At 30.6% G+C, this 13,765-nt stretch overlaps 1 protein-coding gene across 34 annotated transcripts in view; it reads right to left on the bottom strand.

Annotated features, from left to right (window-relative positions):
* bt (projectin protein bent) overlaps positions 1-13,765 on the bottom strand; it is a 199,686-nt gene that overhangs the window by 119,110 nt on the left and 66,811 nt on the right. For 16 of the 34 annotated variants that reach the window (XM_071583211.1, XM_071583214.1, XM_071583243.1 and 13 more), the window contains 10 exons: positions 11,970-12,026; positions 11,818-11,874; positions 11,668-11,724; positions 11,516-11,572; positions 9,506-9,574; positions 9,170-9,238; positions 6,750-6,821; positions 2,884-2,970; positions 2,400-2,474; positions 78-134 (listed from right to left, as the gene is read on the bottom strand). The exons of 1 other annotated variant lie outside the window; for it this stretch is intronic. In XM_071583211.1, coding sequence (XP_071439312.1) covers positions 78-134; positions 2,400-2,474; positions 2,884-2,970; positions 6,750-6,821; positions 9,170-9,238; positions 9,506-9,574; positions 11,516-11,572; positions 11,668-11,724; positions 11,818-11,874; positions 11,970-12,026 — 657 coding nt within the window. The remainder of the gene's footprint in view (positions 1-77; positions 135-2,399; positions 2,475-2,883; positions 2,971-6,749; positions 6,822-9,169; positions 9,239-9,505; positions 9,575-11,515; positions 11,573-11,667; positions 11,725-11,817; positions 11,875-11,969; positions 12,027-13,765) is intronic. 17 more of the 34 variants (XM_071583221.1, XM_071583220.1, XM_071583217.1 and 14 more) reach the window with 17 other exon arrangements.

Here is a 13,765-nt window from a genome sequence, read left to right as displayed (position 1 = left end):
CAATATCCATGGTATTAATGATGGAATATTATGAATAAAATAAAAATCATTAGGAAAAACAAAAAAGTTCTTCAAACCTGAGGCTCTTCCCTTGGACCAAGTCCTCTCTTCTTCAGTTCAAGCTTCTTCTCCTCCTAAAGCACAAATATGATGAGAAATGAATAAATGATATTTATGAATTTTATCTGAACTTCTCTTCAATGCTGGCCCAAAATTCAAGAATGGAAACAGAAATCAGGAAGTGTAGAAGAAAAGAAGATATAAAGATAGCACCAGTAGGCACAACTCCTTAGAAAGACTGCATTCTGGATAAAGTGAGTTAAATATAAAATCAACTAGCCCCTCATTCAAAACTGATATTGTACGACATTGTGAAAGCCAAACTTGTGGCATCTTAAGGGTGAATATAGCTCACAGTTCTACTCTTCTCTTACAAGGTTTAAACAATCACAAAACATTATATTTATTTCCTTTCCAGTGTTTTCCCATTGTTTTCAGATCAAACTAATGACAATTTTAACATTGAACAAATACTTATTTTGCTCTCAAAATGATTTTTTTATTTAATGTCTACAGTGGATATTTTGGTCAAAATAAATGCCAAAATTCAGGCACCCGGGTTCTACATTATAACTTAACAGAATAGGATGATTGATATATAATTTATTTTCATCGTACACTAGCTATATTTTGTGTATATTTAAGCAATCAGATACACTTAACCTTCCATGCTAGGACCAATACCACCTTGTATTAATTAGGCTGATGTTAACAGGGGGCATATAATTTTTTTGAGATGAGACATGATGCGTATGCCCTCATTGTAACATGAAAAGTTTCATATGCGCCATATGATTTTTACTAAACCATACCTATAATTAAATGCAAAATATCTAGGAGTGATCAAGTTTGATACAGTTACTTTACTAAGGAGGCCTTTGGTACTATTATTAATGAAGAATATAGTTGAAAATAAAGAATTGAATTAAAATTTTAGTTAGTAATCAGAATATGAATACCCATAGTGCCTCAATTCTAAAAAAATAATATAGGTTTCATTTAGGCACATTGCCCCAAAGCCAACTTATTGGCAAGAAAAAAAATTAAAAAATACAAAAAGGTACTAAACCAAAAATTAAAAATATCCTGCTCTTCATATTAAAGTTGCCTTAAAAATTATTAAATACTTACTGGTTGAATAAAACCCATAATTGTATACAGGTAATTAAAAATATAATTCTTGAAGACTTACAACCAGAAAAAAATACTAACTTAAAATACTCTATCAATTCAGATGAGCAAAAAAAAACAAAACATTCTGCAAATACAAAAATGGCAGTTACCCCAGAAATGCTGCAGATTACACATAGTAATGTTATCAGAGAGATTCAGAAACATGAAAAAATAGAACAAGAAATCCCAGGAAAAGAGCAATAGATGATTCAAAGATTCAACAGGAGCAGAAAATGTTCAGAGTAAATGATGAAAAATGAACTATTAATACACATTAGAAAAGATGAAGAAGATAGAGAGCCCAGTTATCAGAGAGAAAGCTGATGAAAGAACAGGTCCAGCAAAACAGAGAATATGGCAAATTTCAGAAACTGAAAGATGATATACTAATGAATTACGAAATATATAATGAATGATATTCTTTTTAATCGAGTTGGACTCAATAAATGATTCAATAACAAAAAATAATCAGTGTCCTCAATTTTATTGAATTGAGATTCATTATATTATCATTTTCACAAAAATAAATTCCATATGGTGAAATAAAATATGCTGATACAAAAATGAGTTATTTGAGAATTAAAATTCAATGGTAATAAGAAATAATACTTTCTTAATAGAGAAAAGAAAAGACTTCAGCTAGATCTGGTTATTAATGGTCATAAGTGAAATAGATGAGCAATGAAATCATTAATGTAGAGATAAAAGAGGAGATAGAACAAGAAGCAATGAAGTAACAGAAGTCATGTAATCAAAATGTTCCATAGCAAAAAAATTGCAAACTGTAAAAAAATCAAAAACTGCATCACTGCACCAAGGGAATGTCACACCTTGGAATGCAAAAATCATGATAAAAATCATATCTATGAATGTAAAATGGAACAGGCATTGCAAAAATTTTCCTTATCACAGGAAAGAAACATTTATAAAATCATGTTCCTGGATGACTGTCAACCAATTCAAAATTCAAAGTGACAAAAATACAATAAAACAAAATTGGAAAAGAGTTTGCAATGAGGAAATTGGCATGAAGAAGTCAAAGATTTGACAAAATCAAAGATGAGTGACTATAGCCTGAAAGAATGGGGGTGAAAGGTTTTTCAAGAAGACAGAGAAGACTCCACGGAAGACAAAGAGAGTTGGGGGAGAACTGACACCAATTTTACCTGTTCTGGTTCAGGAGGCTTCACTTCCTTCTTAGGTGGTCTTTGAACGGGTTTGAGTACCACTTGACTTGGAACCTAAGGCACAAACATTCTTAAAATTGATGCCAACTAACCAAAATACATTACGTTATGAGCATATCAGTACATATCTTTACATGTATGTAAACAGCATACATGGATAATAAAATGTGAGCAAGGTAGGAAAAATTATCTTTGGATATCATTTTATCATGGAAGCAATATCAGAATGAATCCCAAAAATGATATAGCTTGATGGTATCTACAAATTGCAGCTGAAAAAATTCACAATGCTGAATTTTCAAATGTTGGACTGAATAATTGTTGCAAAAAATGATAAACTGAAAGGAATGTAGTTCTGAAAAATCAATCCTTTCTGAATGGCAATCTTACAAATTCCATGGAACAAAGCAGTTGATAATGAAAATAGTGTTCATCTGGCCAAGTTAAATGGATGGAGGCAAACCTGAGGCAATGTGTCCTTTTTCTCAATAAATGTTCTTCTTTTCAATACCGGCTTTGAATCTGATTCCGGTTTTGATAAGTCTTCAGCCTAAATTGAAGGTGTAATAAAGGGATAAATGAAGATCAAAGGCACTGAAACCATAATAACTTATGTTCTCTCATACTATATAAAACTAAAACAAAATCATCCAAGTTGAAAATTGAACCATTCATTTTCTGATGAAGGCTCAGAATTTTACTAAATTCCCATTTTATAAACCTTGTGAATTTACTAACCATATATTAAAATCAGTTAGGAATTATAAAATTAACCTGATAAAGCAATAGAGATACAAAAACCTTTCTTTTTGTGAACTGAACATCTAAAAAACAAAATTGGCACATACTCATGTTATTCAAGACATCTATCTAAATATTTTGCAAAAATTAATTTCTGCAATCAAAATAACTCAAAATAAAATAAACCATATTTCTAAGGACTAATTAATTATCCATACTTAACAGTACATGCTACTAATATATACATACATTATTTCTTAAACAGTATAAAATATAGAAGGTGCAAATGTCTAATTTAATTGGTATATATGCATATATTTACTTATTTGGTATGGATGTCTTAAAATGCATAACTACTTATTCATAGTGAATATCCTAAATGTGAGGATAGATGCTTGGGAAAGAGGGTATTATTGGTTTGAGGGCTATTTTATGTATAATTATACTGCTATAGGAGAGCATGTGGAAGTTATGATTGGCACATGGCTATCAGTAAATGATTTGTGAATTAGAGCAAAGTTACATTGGGAATGACACAAGAGGCAACGTGGAATGCAGAAGCATGAAGTGCAATGTGGAATTGTTAAGAAAAAGCCCCACAAAGCCCTCTCCTCTCGGTTAAATTCCCTCCAGACTAAACAACAAAAAATGAGACTTAAATATATATAATTTAAATAAGATGCCACTTGGTGTTATTTTATAATTAAAAATTTACCACTGAAACAGAATCAAAGATCAAAATAGCAGACATGAAGTCAAAAAATGTACATGCTAACAATAAATTACCAAACCAGCAATTGCTGTGCTTAAAAATACATTAATTCTTTAATTCTTTCAATATAATTCTGTGAGTAGTTTACACTTTTTTTTAATTTTGCATACCAAATATTTTTTCTAAGTTAAATACTCCTATTTATAGAGCATAAGATCGATCAATTAGAGTGCATATAACTAACTTTCTTCACATAAACTTAGAATACCATAAAAGTTAGTATTTTGAGCTAAAAATGACTAGATGTTTCCCAGCCAGATGTGCACATAACTCAATAATTAAATTTTAAAAAATGATATACACTATAACTAACAAGGTTTATTTTTGTTGCTTTATATTCCTCTTTTTATTTTTCAAGCACCAATAAGTGCCATTAATTTTATGTAACTAAACAAAAATGATTAATATAAATAAAAATACTTAGCCTCTAATGACATTATGTTCTTTAAAGTGTGGGAGAGCTGATACATGAAAAAAATTATGTTTAATAGACCCAAAAATGTATGTGCCTACACATAAATAAAGCATAATTTACAAAAAATTAATATTTTTAGGGTTCATAACCATAAAAATTCCCACTGGGTGAAAATAAAAAAAATTTGGACGGCAAAAATGTCAGAGGAAAATAAATCTGCAGTCATTAGAGATGCCACATCACCAAATTTTTCCTAAAAACAGGCATTGCAAACGTTTAAAAAAATATTGACTAAACAAAAAAATATATGCAAAAATGAATCTATTTGACATCATAGGAAAACATTCTTCTGCAGGACTTTGAAAAATCATGAATGATAAAAACAAAAGTATTAATGAAGTGTAAAATAATTCTCATTAGTAATTACAGAAAGCCCTCAATTCATGTCATTCCAACATTTTGATTAAAATATTTTCATTACTTTTCCTAGCTTTCTGAATTTCTTAGTTGGGCTTAAAAATGAATGGAATTCTAAAAATATCTTGTATTTATCTTGTTATCTCTGTGAAATATTCCCGTAATTTTTACATTAATTTATTTACATATTTGCCAACATTTATTCTTGCTCTTTAAGTAAAGGTAGTGACAGGAGATATGGTGGGTTGGGAGAATTTGACATATTTGAAGGAAAAAATAGGAGAGATGAGGTGAGGAATGAGTGGGTCAATCAAATTAGAATTTTGAATATTTAATAGTTACTCCAGCAACAGAGGTGCATTAATTAAGAATACTCCTTCCATATTTCGCCTTTCAAGCCACCATGATAATATGGGACAAGAGGTATTACGTCACTAACCATAGCAGGTAATTGCTGACATTGTTTTATTTTATTATTGTTTTGGGTAGGCCACATAAATTATGATATGTTGTGGTCACGAAATGTGAAATTGGAATAGAATTCCTTCAATTACTTTGCTCAACAGTTAATTTCTTTCTACTTCTTGCAGTGGTCTTACCTACCAATATAACACAGGGTTAGTTGGAATTATTTACTCTACATCAGCATCAATTCCAAAGTATTGAATTGTATTTATCCAGTAGTGAAACTTTTGCATGTATCCTTTATATTCTTCCTCAATCTAGTTATTATGAAAAATGGGCAAAAGTTGAGTTGAGAGGTGTGTGAGAGAATATTGAACAATTTACGAAAATGGGGTAGATGTGGAAAGCCATTGATGAATAAGGTCCAAGAGACTTTCAAAACTAGGAGTAGTATTGGGAATGAAAGAGTACCTATGGAATATTACATTAATGTGAGGGCAGGGAATGAATAATTCAAATATAAGATATAGAAGGTTTCAACATGGAAAACATAATAAAGAAGAGCAGATTAATTAAATCATTCCCTAACATGAGGATCCCTCAACTGTTTCACGGAGGAATTGGTGTGAAGGTTATAAAAATAAGCATTTATTAATTCATGGAATACAATACTGTTAACCAACTGTCCCCAGAACCTTTTCCTAAGATATATTATTACCTATGAGTGACTTTTCTACATTTGAAACTGCTATGTTTGTCCTACATACAAATGTTATTTTTCAATAAGCAACTAGCCCACAGGTGCTGGTAATTGTCAGGGATATAGATGGAGGGTAGAATATGTGAGCTGACTTATACGTATATAACTGTGCACCCATACCACTCATGCCAGATTCGTGAACTACCTACTATATGAAATGCGGGACTTCTTCAATCATTACACAGTAAGTATCACATTGAATATGCTGATGCTCAAATTGATTCTTAGGAAATGAATACAAGGGATTGGTGAAGATCATGAATGAGGAACCTTTACAAGAAATATGACATCATAGAATAGGAGCAGTTACCTCATCCATTCCTAATGGCCAAACATTAACCTCCCTGTTCAAAATATATCATATTCCAAAGCCACAATGAAAAATACATGAGGGAACACTTTTTTTTTGTGTAGTATCGATATTCTTTTCCATATCCTTTCCAAAGTATTTTTCATGACAGAGATTTATTTTTTTAATTATATCACAGGATTGAATCTGCAACATCAAAGCAACTTGCAATCCTTGTTTGGTAAACATGTCCAGGTAGGGTGCACTACTGATAAGAAATCTATGCAGATAATCATGAATAAAATAGCTTTTCATGTATTACCCCAGAGTGTGGCAAAAAGGGGCCTAAATCGTAGCATCTGTTATATTATATATGACTTAAAGCAGGAATAAATGTTTTCACCCACATTTTGTTTAATCTTTAATTTTTTGAAATGTAAATATGGCATAAATTAGGGACTCACTGTAGAGATATCTGAATGCTTTATTTTTAATACTATATTTAAATTGACTGCACGCAAATTTCCAACCTGAGACAAAGAATTCCTTTTGCCAAATGTTGTTTGCTTTCCTGGTTCTGGTGGAGCTATTCCATCTTCTCCCTACAGAATTGGATGTTAGAATTAGGTGATTCATAAACATAAAAAATATGTTGATTCTTCAACTAGAATCAAATTTAAATTTGCATTTACTGGCTAAAAGACTGAACAAAAAAATTAATTTATTCATTTCAGCACAGTCAACTGTTTAATTCAATTCAAGTAAGGACAATGCTTCAGAAGAATGCTCCAAACCTCCAATTTCAGCATTATGAATAATTCAAAATTTGGGTGTGCATGAAAGATAGTAATAATATAAAACAAAATGTAAAAACATTAGTAAGAAAAGGAAATAAAGAAAAGAGAATAGAATTATGGAGGAGAAAAGATAGAGAATGAAATATAAATGTTACCAAATTGGACTCAAAAATCAGTAACAAAACTCTTTTCAAAATTGGAATAAAGGCCTATGCCAAAGAAAATAGGCATGGATCCAATTCAAAAATTTCTCTCATGAGAAAAAATGAAAAATAAAGGGAAAATGAAACTTCATCATCAAAAATGTAAAAGAATGGAGACTAAGGAGGAAAGATCACAATAAAAAGATGACCAAAGTTGAAATTCTGGGTCAATGACAACCAAAAAATTATTAAAAGAGAATATTACATTGCACGTTAAGAAATGATGAGTACTCTTAAGGCATGAACTTAAAATTGCGTAAAGTATTCAAGAAACATAAGTGCTGGGTACTACATCACTCAGGATTAAAAAACTTGGAACTACAGATCATTAATGATTGAGAAAAATTTCCCAGTCTAATCTTCACTACTTTTATTACTTTGTTTTACTTAATTACCTAAATTAGTTTTAATTTTATCTTATGGTGTATAATTTTGAATATAATGAGGCAACTTCCGCTATATATATTAAGTAGCAAACACGTTTACAACTACTCATTTGCTTAGTATGATGTCCATTAGAACATATGATTATTATTATACAAAAACACCACATTCTATTTTTAGAAATAAAATGACTGGCTGATAATCTGATGTTTGCAAAACCTTATGTGTCAGTAACTACTTCAAACTGATTAGATATTTAAATATCCTGCAAGCAATCACTAGGGTGTGTGATAGGGGGTGAATACACACCAGACTAATTTGAATCCAAATATTTTTACCCATACCATGGTCTGACAATGTTATTCTGATCCCTTATCATCCGTGGGAAAATATACACCTTAAATCTATCTGCTTTACACTTAGTTTCTCTACTTTAATTAAAATGATCTAGCCTACCATAGTACGATGGGGCTAATAATACATTTTCAACATCATTACTAACAGGATATCCTTCCACTTTGATGTCATAATGCTTTTCTAAAATCCATGTTGTTCCATTTAGGTTCTGTGTTATCTTTTATGAATTTACTGGGAATGAACTTTTTGACTGCCGAGCGCATGATCTCAATGGGGTGGTGCCACCAATTTTACCACAAATCCACCAAAAAATATTGAAGAAAACAATTTTGTGCCTTAGACTAATATCCACAACTATTAATTTGCCTACAGATATGCATAAAATACTTTTGAGTGTTTCAATAATGTGGTCCTGTGAAATTATCTTGCAATTTTTTCCTATGATTTTCCTATGATAGCAATTTTTTCCTATTCCTAACTACTATTATTGATGTATTTGGCCAATTATCAGCATAAATTGTATGTATAATGATTAATAAATCTTTATTCAGTCAGTGTTGATTTAATCTTTAAAAAGTACAACTGATGTACCAGTATTTCAAAATACACATTTGTGTAATTCCTATATCTTGGTAGCTACAGACCCAAAATAATGCTATTAATGTTTGGTCTCAGACTTTGGTTTTAATGGACTGTGATATCTTGAAAATAGAGATGGGGATTGCCATAGAGAAGTTTTAATCAAACATTAAAAAATATATCTTTCATTCCAAAATTAGGATTGTACAAGATACATTGAAAATAAGGAAGGGCATTTGCAATAAAAACGTAGTTTCATCAAAAATATAAAAAATATATCTTTCATTCCAAAAATAAGGAATGCACAAGATACACAAAAATCAATACATTATGCAAAAATTTCTGCATATAAAAAATGAAAAAATTGTGAGATACTAAAAAAATGTCTCACCTGAAAAATAAATTCAAAAATTACCACCACAGCCAAAAATCATATTCAGGCTGTCACCTTGAAAGTAAAAATGTCCACTTGTTAGAGAAGGAAAGAGACAGAATAAGAGAGCAGCCAAATTCCACAGCTATGAAAGAGAGAAAAGATTAGAAGGGCAGCAATCTGCTTTGCCCAAATGGAAGAGAAAGAATTGAGAGAGAGAAAAGATATTAATAAATAATCAAATACACCATCCGTACCTGAGTTTCAGGAGCTTTTTTAGCTGGGACCTTTCTCTCAACAGGTTTTAAAACAACTTCACTTGGTAACTAGAAAAATAATTCTAAATGAGTCAATTTCACCCACATGTTGAAGTGAGAGAAAAATTAAGATTTATGAGAAAATTTGATTGAACAGTCTTGGTACTGAGCGTAAACAGTAAACAAATGGAAAAATAAATACTCAGAAAAATGCTATGATTTGCCTTTGTGCAACAACCTATCAAAATACAATTGAAGGTTAAAATATGCACTTCAAGTGGATTGAAATATTTTTTATATTAATTGCCATAAATAATGCATGAACAGTGGTCAAACCTTTGCTTGGATAGGTCTTTTCTCTGGAATTACTCTTTTACGAAGTCCCAGTTTATTCAGCGGCTCATCCTGTATGATTGAAAAATGAAGTAACATAAACAAATGTTTTTTAATGGGAGAGTAAAATACATAACCTGTTTAGATATCTGATATTCAGCAATAATTTCATTTTTCTCACTGAGAATTGATACAATGAACTGACCATAAAAATAAAGCAGTTGTAGGTACATAGGTCTATATCCTACATATATTCTACATTATGGTAATGAGCACATGAAAAAGTATGTGAGGAAAGTAAAGAGGCAAGAGGTAATTCATATTTCTAAATACCCATAGAGCTTAGCAATAAAAAGAATGAGTATGAGGTGAATGTGTCCTCTAAAATTAATTTATAATGTATAGTTAAAAAATCAGTTTTAACCTTAGGTTAACTTTTAATAACAAACATAGAAGAATATATTATAAACTTTAACAGACCTCTAGAATACATTGAATATAATTGTAAAATACTTACTCTGCATACATGCACATATAAAAAATATATTTTTTCAGCAAGCAGAAAAAATCTTTGCCATAAGTTATGGCTGCACAGTGTTATGGTCAAAAAGTTGAGGTACCTAACTTTTTGTTCTGCATAAATCAAAAACCTTACCTGACCCCAAAGGTATAGGAATAAAACTTTCATGAAATGTTTGCCTGAACTTTGTCAAGTCATGGTCAACTCCTACGTTACAATTGTGGAGAATATTTTAGGCATATTTATAGAACTATTAAATACTGAGATGAGTTTCAAGTGTCAAAGTGCTTATGTGAGCTCATCCTGAATATAGTCATTCACCCAACTAAGTAATAGGAAGAATTTAGAAGTCCAGCAGTCCATTAGATGTTTACTGTTAATGAAGGAGCCAGGGAAAACAGAGCAAAGAGGCAGGAGTTATGTAAACTTCAGTACTCGGTTCCTCACAATCATCACTCAGCCAGTAGTACTTGACCAAGCTTAAGCAATCACTTACAGGAATTTGAAAACCTCTGCCCATTAAGCTACAAAAACAAGGATTCTCTATTTGATATTCACAATATTTTTCTCCATGACAAAAGGTAAATATCAATTAGAAATTTAAAACATGGAAGCATTAATTCATATTCAATTTTTTTGCAGCAATAGGCAACTAAATTGGAGTACATAGTAAACTAATGAACATAATGGCATTGAAAACTTTGTTTATGACTAGTAAATTCATAGTTGAGCATTTCTAGATTTCAGTCATTTTTGTTACCCTGATTAATTAAGACTGCAAGATAAACAATATTAAGGCACTGTTTCATGCGTCTCAACAATCAAATAACTGAAAATTAAGGATAATGGCAGTTTAGAGACAAACACCGGTAATTTATGAACCACATATAAAGTAATTATGCAACTATTTTTGTAGGAACTATTAAAAAACATTCTCATAAATAATAAAATTATCTAAATAATGCCATTTTCTAATTTTAAGACTATAGTCATTACATCAATATTTCATTCACATATTAATTAATATTTTTAAAGAGAATGAATCTCTTTCACTCCTTAATCTATAAGGTACACTCAAACATGTAACTTAAATCCAACAATTATGTTTGGACAATGTGATCATAACAATGAGAAGGAAATCATTAAGTACCTAGTACAAGTAATATATAAGAGCAAATCAAACTGTATTACTCACAGAAACAAATCTAATAATCTGCAAATAAAATATGCAACATAAAAAATGAAGCTGGAAGCCAAGTAATTACCCTGTAATAAACGTAAATCAAAAATGTAAATGCCAAAAATCAAGCAAGCCCTGCAATAAAACAAATAATGCTCAACATAAAAACATATAGCATATACTGCTCAGGAAAGAAATGGTTAATAAGGCCTAAAACAAAAAAGCAGCAAAGACATAAAAGAAGAGGTGGCACCAACAAAATATTAATGGCAAAAAAAGCAATTTCTTAGAAAATCAAAAATCAAATCAGTACCTTCAAGGTTGGTTTTTGATTTTCATCAATTGGTTTCTCTGTAGGAATAATTTCCTCCTATAAATTCAAACAGAATAATTAAAACCAGTGAACAACCAAAAATAAATTATTATTAATGAACAAGTGTTAAAATATTAAGAAATTGATTATACCTTGGCAGCTGATATGCGCCTTTCTCCAAATGGTTTCTTTTCAGGAATGGTTTCCTCCTATGAATTTTAACAAAGAATATTAGGTTCTATTGATACCTTCATGTGATTTCAACAGTTATGCATTGAGACAGAACAATCACAAATATATACCTTAACTGAGGATCTCCGCCTTTCTTCAAGTGTTTTCTTTTCGGTAATAATTTCTTCCTATAATAAGAAATGGAACAATGTTTAAAAATTATTAAATCTTCTTTGTTCTCCCAATCATTCTCATCATTACTTATAAAATAATGCCTAGGTACCTTAACAGAGGATCTCCTCCTTTCTTCAAATGATTTCTTTGTTGGAATGACTTCCTCCTAGTTTTCATAAAGCAATGCAATGAAATGAGTCTTATCAATGTTTTCATAAAAGTGTAAGCAAATATTATCAATGCTAGTTAATGTAATTATATTATTTCAAGGGGAAATACAACATATCACAAAAATTAGTCATTTACAACTGATCTTAAAAAAGAAAAAATAGCAAAGTATCAGCAAAAGATAAGTGTATGATGTCGGTAAGAGGTACTGTTGCTGCATGTATGATCTTTAAAAGAAACATGCTTCTGAATTTGATACTCATTAAGTGTACTTAAGTACCTACACATTTCAAAAATTTATCACCAAATAAAAACACATCTTATATAATAAAACATAAAGTACACATAACTAAATTTTCAGCATTTCTCTCTAATAGACACATAATTTGTCAGTGGCTAATAATAGCACTATCTTTGAAACTTTTCTACAGCTCTCACTGCAACCAACTGTCACCTTAGCTAAACACCCCAAGAAAATCAAAATTTGCCATCAATAACAAATAATAGGGACATTTTAAAAAAAGACTGGAAATTATAGATCATCCTCACCCACAACTAAGAAGTTCAGTATTGCTAATTTTATCAACTATCATGAAATGAAAAACTACATCAAACGAGAATCAGTTACAACCCAATGCTTTAAAAGCACTCATCCTGATAGTATAGACTGAAACCTGTGAACATTCAATAGGAACAGAACTATAATGATTATCACAGAACTTGCCCCCACCTCTGCATAATACAATTATCTTCTTCCTCGTTCCTAAAACCATCTATCGCCTTCTCTTATCTCCAACTACAAACAATTTGAAGTGACATTTTCAGTACCTGATTACAGCATTATTATTATTATTATACAACTGAACCCATAAGAACTAAAAGTTTCAAAATAACTTCCTATGCAAATGTTATGCAAAGTAAATGAATGAACTTTGCATAATTCACATTAAATTTTTGTGGAAAATTAAATTAAGTAGTGCAATTTATCTACAAGTTCAGGAATGTACATCCTAAGAATTTTAACACTCAGGGACTGAGGTAAAACTGGGTCAACCACTATGAAAATTTTATTCCGCCCTCAAACCTTCACTTTAATTGTGCACATCTCGTGGTCTAGATTAACACACAATGTAGAGCACAAGCCTACATCTAGCAATGCCATTTTCCCAACATTATTAAGAGTGAAGGAATAGGGTTTGTGCAGCTACATGCAAATTTCTCTATTCCCTACAACTGTATAATTTTAGTTGAAGATTAGTTATAAAACTCTTTTTAAAAGTACAATTAAATAAGCTTGATGAATTCCTATATTTCATTTTCACACACTAATGTACCTAATTTATTTATTAAAGGGAGTGGTTCAATAATTCCTGTCAAAGCTATTGTAAATCGTCACATTAACAATCAAATTTTAAAAAAGCTAACACATATTTTTTTGTCAAAACTAAGACAAATTTATACTGTCCCAACTTGTGCCATTGTAATAGAACAGGAGTTACACATTAACTCTAGGACAAATGAACTCAACTGTTTCCAGCGTATCAATAAACTAAATTTAACTTTACAATATCTAATTAAAGAATAAATGGAAGAATCATGTCTAAGGTTTTATCATACATATTTAAAAATCACTTAGGCTATAAGTATGCATTCAACCGCATTTGTGCTTAAAATTAAATATAAAACAAAGCATCCATTTGTTGTCCCAGTGCCATATTAACCACTCAGCAGCATTTA

Source organism: Hetaerina americana, unplaced genomic scaffold (genome assembly GCF_022747635.1).
Source record: "Hetaerina americana unplaced genomic scaffold, ioHetAmer1.1.p SCAF_13, whole genome shotgun sequence".
Taxonomy (NCBI): Eukaryota; Metazoa; Arthropoda; class Insecta; order Odonata; family Calopterygidae; genus Hetaerina; species Hetaerina americana.
This window is presented reverse-complemented; position numbering and strand designations above follow the sequence as displayed.